The sequence below is a fragment of the Aulostomus chinensis genome, chromosome 12 (genome assembly GCF_037954235.1).
Source record: "Aulostomus chinensis isolate RoL2024-O1b breed Wild chromosome 12, RoL_Achi_v1.0, whole genome shotgun sequence".
In the NCBI taxonomy this organism is placed as follows: Eukaryota; Metazoa; Chordata; class Actinopteri; order Syngnathiformes; family Aulostomidae; genus Aulostomus; species Aulostomus chinensis.
This window is the reverse complement of record NC_141331.1, coordinates 10,530,695-10,548,820: the sequence shown is the minus strand read 5'-3', so window position 1 is coordinate 10,548,820 and position 18,126 is coordinate 10,530,695. Positions and strand designations below refer to the sequence as shown.

Sequence of the window (18,126 nt, the reverse complement as noted above, 5' to 3'; positions counted from 1 at the left end):
GTGTAAAGTTGGAGAATATTTGAGTAGTAAGATAAGGACAAGTGGTTCAGTTTAGGCTAAATACAGTGATAATGTACTGACATTAAGTATATGAGCAGATGCTATGTTACTTAGCATTACAGGATATGCTAAATGTAGAATTAGGTGCACATTGATCTTAAGCCTATTTTATGTTACTTACTCCACAATGTTTCAGGGGAAAATATTGCCATCTTTTTTTTTTTCCTGTGACATTATTAGATAGTGTGATCATTGGAATGTCAACCCTGGAGCAACTTGCCATGAATTAACCAAATTATGTTCAAAAATAGACACCGGGGTAAATACAATATTAGCTGACACAGCAAAGGCCTTAAAGTTGATCTGGATTATTAACAAATTTTGAAAATCTGGTTTCAGTACCTCAATTATTTTGTGATTACATGATGAATATGTAGTACTTAATTTGCATTGCAGCAGCACCTGAGTCAAGGGAGAGCATTACTGCAAGCCTGGCAGTTCACTTTAGTTCAAGGGCTGTCTGGCAGGTTATTCCAGCCATGCATGGTGCCAAGACAAACACTCAGGCTTAGCTCCAGCTCTACAGGCTTGAACATAAAATAATATGTATGAAGTGACCACCTTGCACATTTTTCTGTTTTTATCTCAAATAATTAAATGCAATTATCAAACAAAGATTATGCAATAATTCTTTGCTTTACTGAAAGTAAGAATATGGGACAGTATAAATACCTAATTGCAATTAATTTTCCTCCACAAGACATGTTTTAGAGCACACATTACTTTATCAGTTATGAACAGTGTTGTTTTTCCTGATTTTAAAAAGTTCAACAACTCTCTAAATATTTTTAACACAACATCCACTTCCTCATCAAAAAAATAAATTAAATAAATCTATGAATATGGACTTATGATTCTCTGATTTCAAAGGTTTTTATCTTAGTAGCAATCTAAAATAACCAGAGAGTGACTTTCCACCTGCGCTGGGCGACACTGAGAGGAATGTCTGTACATATATTGTTTTGCGGTGAAGCTTAAAAATGCAGTGAAGTGACTATAAGCTTAGCATATTTTGAGTGGAGAAGTAAGTAAGTACGTAAGCCACATGAGAATTAATGGCTAAATGTAAGCTACTTGGAGCTTAGCATTTTACTGTTACCTCATTCCTTTACCTTGGTATTATTTTTCTACTCATCCGTACCTTACTTTATTATTTAGCACAAAAAAATCAGATGATATTGTTGTCTGATGATGGTCAACAGACTAAAATATAATAATAAAGTATATGAAAACATAAAGGTAACATTCCTTCTAACTTCACAACTCAACACAATATAAGTTAAAAAAAATCTGAACTTGATATTTTTTCATTAAAAACATGATGTCAGTGAGGTTTTTAGTAAACAACAAAGCATGTCCAGGCTTCAGGGCATTTGGATTACTTCAGGTGAGAAGTATGGAGATATTTTATGGTTACAAAATGACTTTTCTTTTTCATTTGAAAATTGGTTACCTTTGATTTCAGTTGTTTGGGACAAGACAGCAACATCTTTCCTTTGAAACTCCAGCAGTATTTTGTGGAAGGGTTATGACTGCATCTTCATTTTTGAAGAAATTCATAGTTATTTGAACCGAGAATTCTGCCTTTACTATACTTGTGTAAAGAAACTGCATACATTTTATTTTATTTTTTTTATTTTATTTTATTTTATTTAGTTTCATTTTATTTTTATTTTGAAATTTCTCAACGGAAACGCTCGTGTTCATGATGTCGCATAGGCAGCCTCGAAGTTGATAGCAACTTCCTCCCTCACTCCTGTTGGCGTTATCAGCGGTTGCGGCGCAGTCGGAGTGGGAGTTGCGAAGTCCAGACTGCGCTACTACGTAAAGGAGGGCATCGTATGGACATGTATCTTTACTTTATATCCCTGTCCAACACGAAAAGCGACTAAATGTGTCTTATTTTTGCTGAGAGACCGACGGGAAAATGTTAGCGCCATGTAGATTCCGCTTTTCAGACTTTGGAGAACACAACGGGTACTGACGGTGAAATCTCGGGAGATGGCAGAATCGTTCGACCTGCGCCGGTTGTCGAACCTTCATGAAGCACTTTGAAAAACACTCTGTAAGGTCAGTAAAATCGTTGTAAAATGCCATAGTAGAAGACTTGTTCAACCACCGTGACTGTAATTTACAGTGGTTTTACGGCTGTATACGTTTTACGTGGTGGTGGTAGGTTGGGGGGGTGTTAGAAGTTTGTGACGTGAAATTTTCTCCCCTAAATCTCGGCCTTTTTAATCATAGCTGCTACTCTTATATTTTATCTATTGTTATCTGAGCTGAGTGTGTGACTAAATCTCCTTTTTGGATAAATTTTAGACGTCATCTTGAGTTTTTCTTTGTGTGTGTGTGTGTGTGTGGGGGGGGGGGGGGTTCGAGTGGCTGAAAATAGTAATTTAACTACAGGCCAGAAAAAAGAAAAAAAAAACAGAACACTGGTTTGCCACCGCGACTTTTCCATGGATTTAAATTCAGATTAAATCAAGCTGCTGCAAACATGGCAACAATTTGTGACTTAAAGTTTATTGTAATGCTAACAGTTTTTGGGAGGGTCGTTCCTGCTCGTGTCATCGTCCCACGCTGAGCACTTTTAACATGACAATCGCAGCCCTGCGGTGATTGATAGATGGGTTGGTAGAATGGGAGGAGGTAGACCCTGGTGGTGAAAATGGTTTGAGTGATCCCTGAAATTCGTGAGCAACTAGAAAAACTTAGCAGCCATATATCTATATCTATATCTATGTCTATATCTATATATATATATATATATATATATATATATATATATATATTTTTTTTTTTTTTTTTTTTTTTTTAATGGATTGATTTTTTTCTTTTTTCTTTCTTTCTTTTTTTTTTTTTTTTTTTACTGCAGAGCAACAATCACCCCAGACAGGAAATTGAATGTGATGAAGGCAGCTGGAGAGATGGTGAAAACTTCATTAGGGAGGTGTTAATGCTGGCTGAAACCATTCAGAGATAATTGTGCTGATTAAAAATGTGTGAATGGGGAATGTCTCACGCTGAAATCTTCCTCTCAGAATCAGTTCATATTGTGCCAGAGCCTGACTCCCCCCCCCCCCTTTTCTTTTCTTTTTTTTTTTTACAGTCACATCCCCTACATAATAATCAGATTTGTCCTCCTCACGGGTAGCCCACACGTCTGGGGAACACTTGTGTGGGATTGTTTCTGTGTAACTGAGCAGAACACAGCCGCGACACGCCTCTCTAAACCATCCAGTTGACCACACTTTCATGTACAGGCATGATGATGATCTGATATGCAGCAGTTGTGTCTGGCGTAGGAGGCCATTAAACCAGTGATCCGCTTTATTGATAGCTCCTCAGGTGAGTTTCTAATACAGGAGAGGTGTCGAATTGTCATTGTTAATTTTGTGTTAGTTTGAGGTACAAAGCAGTTGGTCATTTTCTGCGGTGGAAAGTAATTAATGATCTACTGCTCACTGTTTACAAGCAGATAGCTAGACTGTTGTTGTCTCAGTTTACAAGAACTGGTTAAAAATTGATTTTCTGACAAAAGTTTGTCTGCCTCCATAATGATAGGTGACGATATTCTGGCCCTGTACTGTTGGCTGCAATGCAGATGATTCCCGTGTACAGTTTTTTTCATTACATACCAAACATGTTAGAAAATGGTGGACTTAATTCAAAGACAAGACGGCTCACTCCTCAAACGTCGAGGCTGTCTTTCCAAAAGTGTATTGTTGTCCTCCCATAACCGCAATAATGATACGCTTCTTGGGTGCATTTTGACTTTCTCTGGTTAAATACCTCATCAGGACCTTCTGACATGAGCAGAACACCTAGGTCAGTTTGTGGCTGATGAAAGCAGACGCACGTCAGAGTAAATTGATCCCCAACTGCATTGTTTAAAAATAGTAGTCTGACTTTCACAAGTACAGCTTCTGTTTGGAAGTAACTAACAGAATAATTCAGCTTTGAAGTATATAATGTTAGCTTACTGCTACAGCATGAAGTACCAAAGGTCCAGGGACAGATCTGTTGAGATTCGTGAGAGTTGCTACCAAATATACCCGTCCTCAATCCCAAGTTTGGGCTCTTTACATTTTTATTTTAGGGGTCTTTCCCAAGCAAATATAGATGTGTGACCATTGCATATTTCTGATGCCTGTTAAAATCTCCACGCCATCTTCTCTTCACATCATAAATATTCCTCTTGATCCATCCCTGATGACATCAGGCTATGTTCTAAATCCAATGTTGTAGCAAAAACGCAAGTTCATTCGATGCTTTTAAGGGGGATTGTATGTGTTTTTAGTTGTGTACCCGGACAATTTTTGGAAAAAAGCATTCCAAAAGCAGGTTGCAGTGGTTCACCTTTCTTTGGTCTGTGTGCATTTGTTTTGAATTTGAGGGGAGAAAATGGAGTCCACTTTTTCTCTGTGCAATTGGTGAACAGAACACAACAATCTTTGCACAACAAGCCAGGTATTGACACGCCCACAATGCAGCGCAACCACCACGGTGCCTGATTTTGTCTGAACCTGGCCTTAGCAAGGGTTGTTTGTTATGGTTGGTGCGGCTGCAGTTTGATCATCTGGACCAGAGGTCAGAACTCTTGGCATTCTCAGTACCTTGCACCAACGAGTCTTGCTGATAGCAGTCTGATATAAGGACGTCTGACAGTCTGGACAGTCAAGCTACGGTTCAACTCCAGGGGATATTAGGGGTCCTGTTTTTGTTCAGCCAGGGAGACGGTCTGATTATCACTCACCCTGTCCTCTTTCTCCTCTTGTTCTCCAACAATGTTATTGTGTGCTTTTGGGGGCAGTGTCATTGTTTCACAGCCCATCTGGGGTCTGGTATCCAGTCTACAACCAGTTTGGAGGTTATTTCTCTCAATACATTCAGAACAATAGGGCTTCTTTGTCATATATTTAAAGTTATGGACAGTAGAGCCCTTGAGTTTGGAAGAGGTTTTCTTCTAATGGCCGGAGTGATTCCACTGATGACTTTATTTCATTTCCACATCTTTACTTTGGCTGCAGATATCTTGGTTTCTACAATCAATCAAATGTAGCCTGTTCTGAACGCTATTAAGTGTATGATTTTCACACAGTGGTCTAAGCATTTCTGACAGCATGTTGGGTGGGGGGGGGGGGTAGACCAACTATGGCAATTATTTCTCTGTGCAGAGTAATTTGGCTGTCAGACACAACCGGCAGTTTGAGTTGGAACACTATGCAAGTGGAGGGAAGTGCTGGCTCCAAAAAACCCTAAAAGAGGGTTGGGGGTAGGTGTGTGTGTGTGTGTGTGAGAGTGTGATCAGGTTACACAGTCTGTCATTAACAAGAGAACTGCAGTTATGAGACCAAGATAGACTGCTTCAAGTCTGAGCAAGAGTCCGGGGCTCATCACCCTTCCATGTAGGTGGCTCTCGAGTCAAAGAGGGAGGGGAGGGAGAGATACTGTTTGGTATATGAATGCGTGTGTCTATGCGGATGGGAAGCTGGAGGATAGGGAGGGACCTGGCTTGAGTAACAACCTTTATGTGACTCATATAACTGTCTTGCTGCAGTTTTGGCCATGTCTTCCTGTTGTGTGTGTGTGAGCTCACATGGATCTGCGTGTTATATGCTGACTTACTAGAAAGTTTGAATAGCAACAGCCCTGGCATCAGATGAGGCAGCAGGCTGCAGAGGAACACAGCATGTGGGTTGGATTTGCTCTGTGCTCATGTCCAGCTTTTTTAGAAAGGGGCTCTCTGTCTGCAGTGTTATTTTTAGTAAAAAAAAAAAAAAATACAAAAAGCCTAGAATCCCCTTTATAATTCTACGTAACCCAAACATATCGCGATGAGTGGAGCTGTCTTGGGCTTGCGGGCGCTGCAGTGTCAGCAGCACGCAGGAAGTTGGAGGGGAATAAGGAGCTAAAGCACAGCCTGTGTTGTTGCCAGATTTTAGTTTTGTTTCACAGTTTGAGAGCTTGCTCCTGTCTTTTTCTGGTGGCTCTGCACAGACGTATTGATCTCATATTCTGTGTTCAATTGTGGAGAAGGAGTGATGGAGACAGAGAGAGGAGACGAGACACTACTGTCTGCACGCATATGCGTGTGCGTGCACACACACACACACACACACACACACTCACTCACTCACAGATCTGCAGTGCTTGTGGCTCCTCTCCTCTCTGCACTAACCCCAGACTGCACTGGAGACAGTCTGCAATACACATCGTACCAAGCCCTTCACTCGCTTCAGTACTCTTGTCTTATTGCTCAGCTGTTAAGGGGGAAAGTTATGGCTTTGTTCAGTCACTGCCTCCGTGATCTCATTCCCAGGCCCGGGCGTACTCTCCTATTTGGTATGGGCACTCTGTCCACAAATTGAAAACAGTCTGTGCTCCATCTTGTAGGTCATAAGGTCACGAACGGAAGTAGTTCTGTTGTAGTTGTTGTGTCACATTGATGTAACTGTCAGGATATATTGGTTTTAAATGGCTGAAATTCACATTACCATGTTAATTTGAATATTCTCTCACATGCCCACTTGTAGGGAATGGAATTAATATCAGTTCTATTATCAGTATAATTCTTTCCCCGGAGAAGTCCAATACAGGTTTTCAGCTCTTTGATTATCTCTGAATCTGGCACAGTTTGGAAACAGTGCTACATAGGAAGAAATGTCTGATTAGGATATTTGACCACATTCAAATTAATTGCATTGCTCATTGTCTTTTATCCTTCCACAGTGTAGACTTTCAACATTATTGTCCTGCAAGAAGCATGAGAAACATGCTGAAATTTTAAAAGCTTGTGGCAAATGATGTTGATTCTTGGAAACAAATCTCAATTTTTAACAAATTTCTATCCACTTGGCATTTTATTTGGTACATCCAGATTAAAAAAAAAACTTCACAAATATAACAGCTCCATTAAATTAGTTTAGACCACACCCATTTGTAAGCTTTTTGTTAGATAACAAAAAGATGTACTTTTTTGTATTACATTTTTCTGCTGTTTCTGTCCTTGAAATTTTTTTTTCCGGCCTAGTTCAGTTTCATAGCATGAATCAAAGTTTGATAAAGAATTGGTGCCCTAGAAATGGGGACTGACTTATTTTTCAACAATTTTTAGTTGTTGGAGTTATGTTCCTGAGATGAGATTTGTGGTCTGTGTAAGAATGACTCCCTCTTTAAGGAAGAAGTGATGTTGCTGCAGCCTCATTTTAGCCCAGTGTCCACCCAAGCATTATTTTTTCACCTGAAAAAGCCAGGCACTCTCTTGAAAGCACCCAGCTGGGAGTGTTCTACAGCACTTTTGAGGTGCATTGTTATGTTTCTATGAAACAAACTGTCTGCAGAAGTAAAAATATTGGCACAAGATACTTTCACCTGTCCTTGCTAAGCGTGAAATCAAAGCTCAACCACTGAGGGAGAAGAAGATAAGACCTGCTGGTTTGTAAGGATGCATCAGATTTTGTGGGCGAGAAAATATGTTGAAAATTAAAATCATCTGCTTCAAATACTCCTATTTTTCAGTATTCATAGATGTAGGAGCGATGTACAGCGATGAGCTCTGCATTTTCGCCAATTTCACCAGTTTCAACTTTTGGCGCTGGAAACTTGACGGCTAACCCCTTGATAATAAACTGATGGCTAACCCCTTGGTGTAAGTTGAAATTCAAGTCATATCAGGCTCTGGGAGCAGATAGTAGTTTTCCCTGTTTATTTATTTTATTGATTAAGTAACCAAATACTTGATAGTTTGGGCAAAGGTGAAATTGAAATCCTTTTCATCACAAGCTGCCCACATTCACAGACCGGTGGTGTTGTAACTTCCCACGTACAGCCTCATCCTCTATAAGCTTTATTACCGGTCTTTCCACTCTTAACGTCTGGGAAACTTTAGGCCATAAAGAGTCAACTGGCAACAGGATGTCACGGCTCAGTTCCTTCACTCTGTGCAGCGGATAACACTTAATTGTTTTATTGCAATTTGTTTGCCCAGTGATTATCAGCATAGTGGTGAATAGTTTGATCAGTGGTTGTTGGTCGCACAGGGTGGATTATCATGTTCGCCCTCTAACTTCCGTGGCCGTTCCTACCAGGCTGGGAAGTGGGAACAGAATCAATCAAGACACGATATTCCCTGAGCTTCGAGCATCAGCACACACTGGTCTTTGGTCTGTTTCACAAAGAGAAAAATGTGCTAATAAGCTGTACTGGGATACAAATCAAGGTGTCCTTTTGAAGGCAGGGAACTTTGTGTGATGGGCTTTTGGAGGGTAAGTGTTTGTGCATTCCTCTGTTGGCAAACATAGCCAAGGACCATAAAGACCATGTTTGAATTGGCTCTTTCAAATGTTTTGACGTCCGTGTGAAAAGTCTAATTGCTATGACGACCATTGCGTAGAGCACTTGACAGTGTCTTCTTCATAATGATGTATAACTTTTCGAGCTGTGTCTCAGAGGACCTCACACACCACAAAGCCATAATACAATCTTGCAAGAACCACAAAACCTGTCCCTTGTGTAAGGCCCTTACACTGAGATTCTACAATAGTGCCATAAAAATCAGCCCCTTTTTTAATTATACCTTACTTGTTTACACCAAACCAACCAAAGCCAGAGAACTACTGCCACAACTTGTGGTATTACATAGCATTTCAAGGTGCAGCATAATAGTGGTGTACTGCTTACATTTAGCAAAATTTTTCAAAAACAATGCAGTTACCCTGGGGTGTCTATCTGTCAAGCAAATCAAACTTTGTCTTAATTCATGTAAAACTGTTATCAAAATGTCTGTTTTTGTTGGGACCTGGCAGCATTATGGTTTCCACTTAATTGTTGGGGGAGTTTTAAACAAATTGCTTATATACAGGAAAAGAAAATGCGAATTAGATGTGTTTCCATCAACTAGTGAAGAATGAATAAAGTGGGCAGTTTATTCCTGCCAGAAAATGTTTGCATGGCAGTAACAGAGAAGAAGAAGAGAAGCTGTCTGTCAGTGAAATATTAAGAGGTCTTGTTCACCTTCAGTTGGACAAACCAATACCTGTCTGCTGCAGGGTCATTTGACCTAGGACTGAATGCAGATTTAGGGCTCTTGCTATTGCAGGAAAAATGCAGTGTGGGCAGGTTTTGTCCAGCATAAATGGGGAATTTAGAGGTTCACAATGTCAGAGCTAAAAGGAAAAAAAAAATCTAAAAACCCTTTTGAGAACTTGTCCCCCCCACCCACCACACACACATCTACACACGCATACACACATACTCTTTTGGAGTTTTCACCACATCCGTGTCAAAAATATTTTGATGAAACCTGACTTGCGTGTGCCAGAGTTGGGTTGGTGAAGAGAGATGGGAGTATGGAGAGTGATTACATCAGCATCAGAATTGTTTCTGATTTACATTAGCTCAAGGATAAATACACTGTATGCTTATTTGCACACAAATTTTTGGCTGCACTGTATCAAGGGAACAAAAGTCTGATATTCTGTTCCACTTCTGCAACAATGTGTGAGTGAGATTCTGACATAAGCAGGGGGGCATTTGCATTTGATTACATTCTTCGCATTGTTAAAGGAAGCAGCAGCTGCTGAGATACTGTAGGGCCCTGGCTTGACCTGATGGGCCACTGCAGATTCCACAAGCACTGCCAGGGGGCCACAGACGTCCCTCTTTCATCTCCCATGTGATGAGGCCCTTGGCCAGGGAGGTTTGTTTCCCAAGGTTAATGAGGTGGTCTCTCCAGTCAGCACAGACTTATTTATTTCACACACAATTACAGCGTAGGACACAGGATTTAAAAGAGGGGGACTACTATTCTATTACAAAAGCTGAGCTCACACAGTTCAGAATAATTCAGTACTGATCAGGGCCAGTTTATTACATAAGACCAAAATTATACTTCTTGGGTCGGTTTTGCGTAACCCAATTTTACCACAAAGCTGTAATTTACAAAATACATCGGTGTTTCTATGGATTTTCTGGCCATCAGTGGTCATAAAGTTATGATGGCCTACATTTGTCAATATAGGAGCATTCCTTTGGAAATGACTCAATATGGATCCCTGCTAGAAGTTACAATGACCTGCCACATCAGTATCTCACTCTTAAGGCTTGTTTCCACTGGCTCTGTTTGGCTATGTTTCCACTGGCCTCAACACGGTACTAACTGTTACCATTTTGGTCCCTGCTCTGCTGAGGTTTCAAGCGAGCCGAGCGGGGACTAAAATGTGACGTAAATACATAGCGGGGCGCTGATTAGGTTTCTTACCCGCTTACGTCATCTACCTCATATCCTCTTAGCCTCGGCGGAATAATTGTTGATTGTTTGGTAAGGTCTTTTGTATTTTTCTTGGGTGTTATGTTTCGCCCCTTGAAGCCTGTCTGTCGTCCCTTACTTTTAGTTTAAGCAAAAACCACTGACCAAGCAACAGACATAATGCTGCCTCCGTGTCGTCCATTGTTGTTGTGTCGCACCCAAATTATGCCGGGGAACTCTCAGCCGGTGAGTCCACCCACGTTGACGTGGTACCAAGTGCTAGTGGAAACGCACCATATGGTGTTAGATGTTTTAGAAAATTTGGCATTGTTCAGCACAACTGTCCCAAAATGATAGGCTGATATATTATAAGAACTTATAAGAACAACCTGCGGAGTTTGAAAACTTATTGTGACCAATGGCTGCTTGGTCCTCATTCACCCAACAATTTAAGGACTGACAAAAGTCAAAATTGTGGATGAAACATAGTTTAATCTTGATGTCTGTGTAGGTTCTCATTCATCCAGGTCATCGTAGATCGAAGCAAAGTAAAATCTGGTCAACTGGACGTAAGTTTATCTTGAAGACGTTTCACCTCTCATCCGAGAGGCTTCTTCAGTTCTAGTGAAGAGTGTGGAAACTCCAGCTTTAATCTTTGTCAATTTTAAAACTGGGTCAGTGGTTGCACTTAAGCAACACAATGTGTCTTATCATTTTTGTCGTCAAAACAGCCGTTCAGAATACTGCAGGAAGTGATGCTCTCGTACTGTTGCAGGATTGTAAGTTCAGTTTTGATGATGAGAGTTAATGACTTCTTCATGATGGTTTTTCTCTTTATGCGGCAGCCCAACAACTCATCAGCCATTCATAGCACAATCTGACATGCCTCCAGTTGCTTTCGTCTGCCTGACACAGATTTGTGACCAAGATTTTATTAGACCCATGTTGCACAGATTGCTGATATCTCACAGTGTGGAGGATTCTTAAGCCAAAAGCAAGCAACACTGCCAGTCTTGCACTTGAGATGACAGGCGACCTAGATGACGGGCCCACTCGATCATTCTTAAATAGGTTTGCCAGATTTTATGTCCTCAGATCCTACAATTAATCTATAAAAGATTGTTGGGACTCATTATTTCTGTGAGTAGCAATTGTGGAATTTTGAAGGCCAGAATGATTGGAAACAACATTATTGCTAGTGCCATACTAGGAACTAGGATTCTCCTTTGTAATTCATGTTTTAATACCAAGGAGGTAATGTTTTTGGTGGAATCTTCCCGCTTGTTTGTCTGTCCATCAACAGGATTACACAAAAACTAAGTGGCAGTTTCTCACCAAACTTCTTGGAGCGATGTAGAATGGGCCAAGGAAGAGACCATCCAATTTTGAGTCAAATCTGATGTGATTAATATCATTTGATTTCTATGAAAATTGAACTGTGTTGTCTTCACATTAATTACAGCAACATAATAAATGGTAAGTGTTCATTTTTTTTGCGTGACCGAGAAGATGCAGGAAATGGATGCAAACCGCATCCACAAATTGAAATATTATCTGACTTCACCTTTCTCTCACTCTGCAGAGGACCATTCATTGCTGCATGCAGCTTTAATTTGGACCAGAGTGACATGGGCTGAAAGTTCACCTTGATGGAGGCGTGTACCCTCTTGAGTGCTTTCTGGGTTTAGTTTTAATCCAACTTAAAATTCTAAATGTTAATCAATGATGTCTACCTATATTTTGTGGAAAGGGTTAATTTATACACAATCATCATTGAATCAAGTGTTACATGTGTATTATAATCTTTTTAAACTTTGAGTTGTTATTTTCTTGTCTCCTGTCATTCGGCCTGAGAGTTACATTTGACTGTAGGCAGTTTTTAAACTGAGGTGAACGTGTTAATTTGCTGAGCTGTAGTGTGCATATGAATATGGGCTACTGCAAAGAGGACGGCTTTCGCCCCTGGGTCTTTATTACACCCACGTCCACCTAGAAGCAAACCATCTGCTTGTCCCTGATGGCCTGCTGACACGTTGCCTGTCTGGGTCGGGGGCATAAACAGCAGGATCTGCATTGCTCCAGTCTCCTCCTGCGTCTTCCCCTTGCCTCCCTGCAGTTTGCTGCAGTTTCCTCTGTGTCCAGGCTATTTGTGCCATGGTAACTGTGCCAGGCTGCCAGCTCAGACACAGATTCTGCCTCTCGTCTCGCTCTTTGCCAGCATGATGACTCAGCAGCTCCTGCAGGGTTTCCAGCCCCCTCCCTGCTCGAGCACTGAAACACCGTGCTCATCAGACAAAGTAGTGTTCTGTCACTCTCTCCTTCTTTGTGACCTCAATTTTCATAACGGCAACAGTTCATGACAGAACAAAACAATAAGGAGTACAATTCTGTTTGCTGTTGAAAGCAATTGAAAAGTTTTACAATATCACATGAAAACAGATGTTAATAAAATCCTCAGCTTCTTTTACACAGGCTGTTCAAGTTGGGAATATTGCAATGTTGCTCTGCCTTGCTGACTGCGTAAAAGTGTACAAAGACAGAATGGGGGACAGAATGTTCTGCTGCTGAGTATTACCAAAAGTACTCTCTTAGCACCACATCACAGTAACACAGCTGGAACTGCGTAACAGACTAGTGTGGACACCATGCTGTTGTGTTTACACATCATGCCTTTATTCCAAAATGTCTAAATGTTATATAAGGATAGCATTGTTTTGGTGTAAACAAAGCGTCAAAATGGTGGGGATTCTTTTTACTATGATTATGCGAAATGTATTTGTACATTTAGGTTTTGGTTTGGGATATTTAACGATGTGGAGTGTGACTGTAAGCAGTTACATCATCACAGCTGTCCTTTTTTGCATACAATTGTACCAGTGCCTATATTTGAGTGGCATGTTTAATCATTTCTATCAAATCACTTGAAGCTCCACGCAACTTCTTAGAAGCGTGCTTATCATGATTGCCCTCTGGAGTGGGATGGCTGGAAAGAGTCTGGGGGATCCAACTGATGCAGGATCCAGCAGCACTCAGCAGGAGACTAATCTAACATACTTCACTCTGGGCCAAGTCTGGCTGAACTTTTTCTCTAGTGCCTCTGTATACTTTGGGCACCTTGTATTGAGCTCCAAGGGTTTTTTGTATTTTCATGTTCAAGCTTAGTGCTTAAACACGTCAGAGCTACTCATATCATGACTCAGATGGTGTAAGAGGTATTCAGAACTTTGACGTCCATAAAACCAGTACAAGTATTACTAACCAGATGTTCTTGCAGAATACTTTCATATTTTTGTACATGTCGTGAGTCCATGTCTTTTCTTTTTTTTTTAAATTTCGGACCATCTACTTGTATGACTCCACTCCACCATCTTCACTTCCTCTTGCTGGATGACAACCAGAACAAGAGGCTCCTTGTTCCTCTCGCTAGTCCACCACAAGCTTATTGATTTTGTTGATATTGAGTTTAGGGAGATTGTTCATCCTGTACTCAAAGTGAAAGCAGCATATTTCTCCCTGGAAACAGTTCCCTTGAATCATCCACATTGCTATATACACTCCACTCTGAACAGACATAGATGAAAACTACACCTTGACAGGATAGTAGAGGCATGAAAAGCCTGGTGGTAATTAGCATGTAAAATAACATTTGGCCAACTTGGAAGTTTTAAACATGCTTGACATCTATGTTATATAAGACCTACTACAATCTTGGTTCCTCCAACAGAAATCAACATGGAAACTTTTCTTTAGTTGTAATTACCTTGTGGTATTCATACCAGTTTGCAATTACAGCACCACATCAGGATAAAGGAAGAGGGTGTAAATGGAAAGATGGCAAACGAGACAGATAGTGGGGGGGGGGGGGGGGGGGGGTGAGAGCACAGCCTTGGCAGGATGTCAGCTCTGTGAGCACACACTTCACAGCCCTGCCAGAGAATTCAGTACGCAGGGATAGACGGCTACAACACACAGTAATGTCAAGATCATTTCTGCAGATGTTTGGCCTGCTTCTCTTACTCAGAAGAACCGCCTCAAAGGTTTCTAATATCACGACTGGTTCTGGATAGCTGTGTGCTCATCAAGCAAAGCTGTTGTCTGATTTAGTTTACCAGCTAGCCATTGCGTCACGTGTTAATAGATGTAGACTAATTTCCATTTGTGGAGTTTGTTAATATAATATAAATAAATTGTGAATAGAAAGGCACAGTTAAATCTGCATGTGTGGGATAAGTACATAAATAAATATAATTAAAGCAGGCACTCAAGGTCCAAGGACATAGGATGTTGCACTGTGTACATATTATAAAGCCCCTTGAGGCTAATTATGATTTGTTATTTTGGGCTTTCAAATACAATTTCACAAAGGTTTTGCCTAGTATAGAGTGAGATATTTTGGTGTGTACACAACAGGACAACATGGCAGTTTGTCTTGCTGCAACATTTCTACATAGGTACATTTACACACACATCATACCATATTTAGGTTCCTGTATTTTATATGTATGGTACTTGCGGTTCAATTAAGAAGAATGGCTTATATTATTTACTTGAATAAAAAATTTTTGAGTGCTGATAGTGCCAGTCAGAAGCCCCAGGCAACCACCACAGCTAGCAAACTTCCATAACCACCTGGGCCAAAAGTGGCACGGATCACAGACACTCTCTGAGCTCCATCGGCTGAATATTCAGAGATGACCTTTGTCTCATATTTATAGCTGCTAGAATTTTGTTTTGTCGTCTTTCCTCTCCAGTCTGTCATCTTAAGACCCCTCATACGTATTTTTCATTCATTTGTAACTTTATGTAACTTTTTATATAATGTTATTCTTTTTTTTTTGGATATATTTTAATTGTTGTTTCTTTCTTTCTTGGAATTGAGCTGTGGTAACACACAAATGTCCCTGTTGTGGGATCAATAAAGTTCTATCTATCTATCTGCCTATCTTGAAGGGGCCTGACCCCTATGTAGGGACACTTAAACTTAGTTTCACTAATGTTAATTACACATTTATGAATCAGTATCGATAATACATTTTTTTTAAGGTGTCATGAACTTGTGATACACAGATAAATCTTGTGTACCTTTATTGTGGGAGATATATTGCTTGTACAGTAAAGGAACAGAGTACCTTTCACCTGTGGTCTGGAGTGAATGGCTCACCACTTCAGCAAGTTAGTTGAGTGTGTGCGGGGGAGAGACAAATGAAGATATTTCAGTGTCCCGTTGAGGATCCTTCAGCAGTAAACAAGAATGCAGCAAATCATTCACCCACACTAATGGAGGGCATTAAGTGGAGGCTAACACACTCTACTTTGTTAAATAAGGTGAGATATGGATCTGTCAGTAGCATGTGAGTCATGATATTTTGCTCTTCATTCATTATCTTTGAACATGAGAAATGTGAGTCTGTATCAAGTTAGCACAGTCAGAAGCAATTATCAGTGCTCAAACCAATGAATCCTTTCGTCTTAATTCTCTCCTTTAACTGATTATTTACATCAGGGACTACAAAATAAATATCACATGTTGCCTGAGCCATGATTGTTTCAGAATGTAGTGTTTTGGCTGAGATAAATTCCAATATCCAAAGAGAATCGGTTTATTTTTATCAGAGGAGAATGAAAACTATCACAACCATAGATGCTTACATGATGATTTGTAAAAATTGACTTCTGCTTGTCTAGTTTGTCCAGCTTCCTCTGCCCCCCCCCTAGCTTCACTGTTGCCCAGCTGACTGTCCCACCCACCAGCATGGTGCCCTTCCTCCTGCTGTCCCCCCTGGGCACTGACACCAGACACCTCTTTGTCCCACTTCCCTCCCTGAGTTATTGCACCCCATCCTGACCCACACATCTCTCCCACATTGGCCCATTTCTTTGCCCTTCTCTGACCCACTGTCCCCCAGTTGCCCCCTGGCTACACCTCCTTTACCCCCTCCCGCCTGTTCTCTGCCCCCCTCTCTTCTGGTCCGAAGGGAGCAGACAGAGCTCCTGATTATCTCTGTGTGGCAGCCTCTGTTTTGTGCTCTGATTAAAGGAGCAGCATGTGGTCTGTGTGTGAGTAGCCTGCACAGACGTCGCTGTTAGGCTAATGCTAACATTACGTGCTTAATCATTTATGTCTGGAAGACAGGCACAAAGGCTGGAAGGGGGTGGGGGGGGTGTTACTGTGGTATTTGTCAGTGGCACAGATGCACTCAAGCACACATGTTGCCAAGAAAACAGCCCTGGTGCTTAGTGTGGCATAAACTCTACACGCTCCAGGGTATGATGTCTCCACAAAACTCACATATCATCTTTGTAAAATGGTTCATTTGCTGGGGTTTTCCCCCCTAGAGTTTATACTGTGAGTTAAACTGGTGGCCTGTCAAAATCTGTCAGTGTGGAAAACAAACAACTGCTCAGCATATGTGGACGTTCCTACAGACGCATTAAATATTGAAGGATTAGACTGTCTCCAGGTCTCTAAACGACAGTATTTGGGCACCCACGCTAATTCTCCCCAGTGTGCTCTCCTCCTCCTCCTCCTCCTCCTCCTCCTCTTCTCACGTCTGTCTGCTCCTCTCCCCTCGGTGCCAAGCAGCCTGTCCTTTCAACACACACACACACACACACACACACACACGAACAGAAGCAGCCAATAGGAGAGCACCAGTCTCCCCATTGCTTGCCACTCAATGCCTTGTTGCCAGGACAACAGGAAGGCATGAGACCCACTTTAGTTTAGCATTTTAAACTTGCTTTTGACTCTCTTTCTGAAAACAAGAAAAGGTCTGCTGTAAAATTAGTCTCTAATACTCAACAGTAAATCCTCCCAGTTTCCATCTGACTCTCTTGGTATTCTGTCTAACCCTCAAAGATGTATTGTAATTGATGTAAACTCATGTATTCTCAAATGTATTCTAATGCACCAATAAAAAAATCACCTTTAACCATATTCACAAAACACTGTCTTTATTTGCCTCTCTCTAGGTCTACAATCACACCTGGGGATATGTTTCTGTTGATTTTGATCGTCCTGGTCCTTCCCTGCTCTAGCCTGGATGGTAAGCAATGTCCCCTTCTACCGCCTTGCATCCAAACTAACATCTTAGATCCAAAAGAGAATAAAGAAATAAGAGGTTTCTGCTTGGATTAACAGATGTGGAGTTCTCTGTTAACATCCACACCATTTCTCAGCCCCCGTGTCTGTCTCGGTCCCCCTCCAGCATCTTATATGCATAGACCAATCATTCCACCATTTTTTTTTCTCTCTCCCCACTCTCCTCTGTCTGTCTAATCTGCTGTCTCTGTTATTTTCAACAACTGCAGTGGTATGCACATTTAGAATGCAGTAAAAAAAATTAAGGTTCTTTTTTTTTTTAAGTATGTCCAGCCACTTTTGCCCCCATACACACAACATGTTGTATTTACATGCACATGAGATGCAAATGCATATTTTATGCCTTGTGTGATTGGACCTTGTCTGGCACTTTTCCTTTGTAGGTGAGGACAGTTTGAGAAGCTCTGAATGTCTGTGTGAAGGACCGTCCTGCTCCAGTGGGGACCGGTGTTTTGGCCTGCAGTGCTTCACCTCCCTCTCCTTACTGAATGGCACGGCCGTCCTTCAGAAAGGATGCATATTGGGTAATAAAACTGCCGAGTCCTTGCACTGTGGAAGCCCACCAACACCTGAGCTGTTGGTAGAGTGCTGCTCTGGAGATCTGTGCAACATGAACATCTCGTTGAAGCCACAGGTGAAAGGTAAATTTCTAGCAGGAGGATTGGAAATAAATCATGTAAAAAATGTGCCTGTCTCCAGTCAGAATTTTTACTAC

General features: G+C 41.1%; 1 protein-coding gene across 1 annotated transcript in view; it reads left to right on the top strand.

Moving 5' to 3' along the window:
• Nucleotides 1–1,804: 1,804 nt before the first annotated feature.
• LOC147251989 (activin receptor type-1-like) overlaps nucleotides 1,805–18,126 on the top strand; it is a 28,597-nt gene continuing 12,275 nt past the window's right edge. The window contains exons 1-3 of the mRNA XM_086220052.1: nucleotides 1,805–2,130; nucleotides 17,282–17,355; nucleotides 17,795–18,052. Coding sequence (XP_086076178.1) covers nucleotides 2,102–2,130; nucleotides 17,282–17,355; nucleotides 17,795–18,052 — 361 coding nt within the window. The 5' untranslated portion in view covers nucleotides 1,805–2,101. The remainder of the gene's footprint in view (nucleotides 2,131–17,281; nucleotides 17,356–17,794; nucleotides 18,053–18,126) is intronic.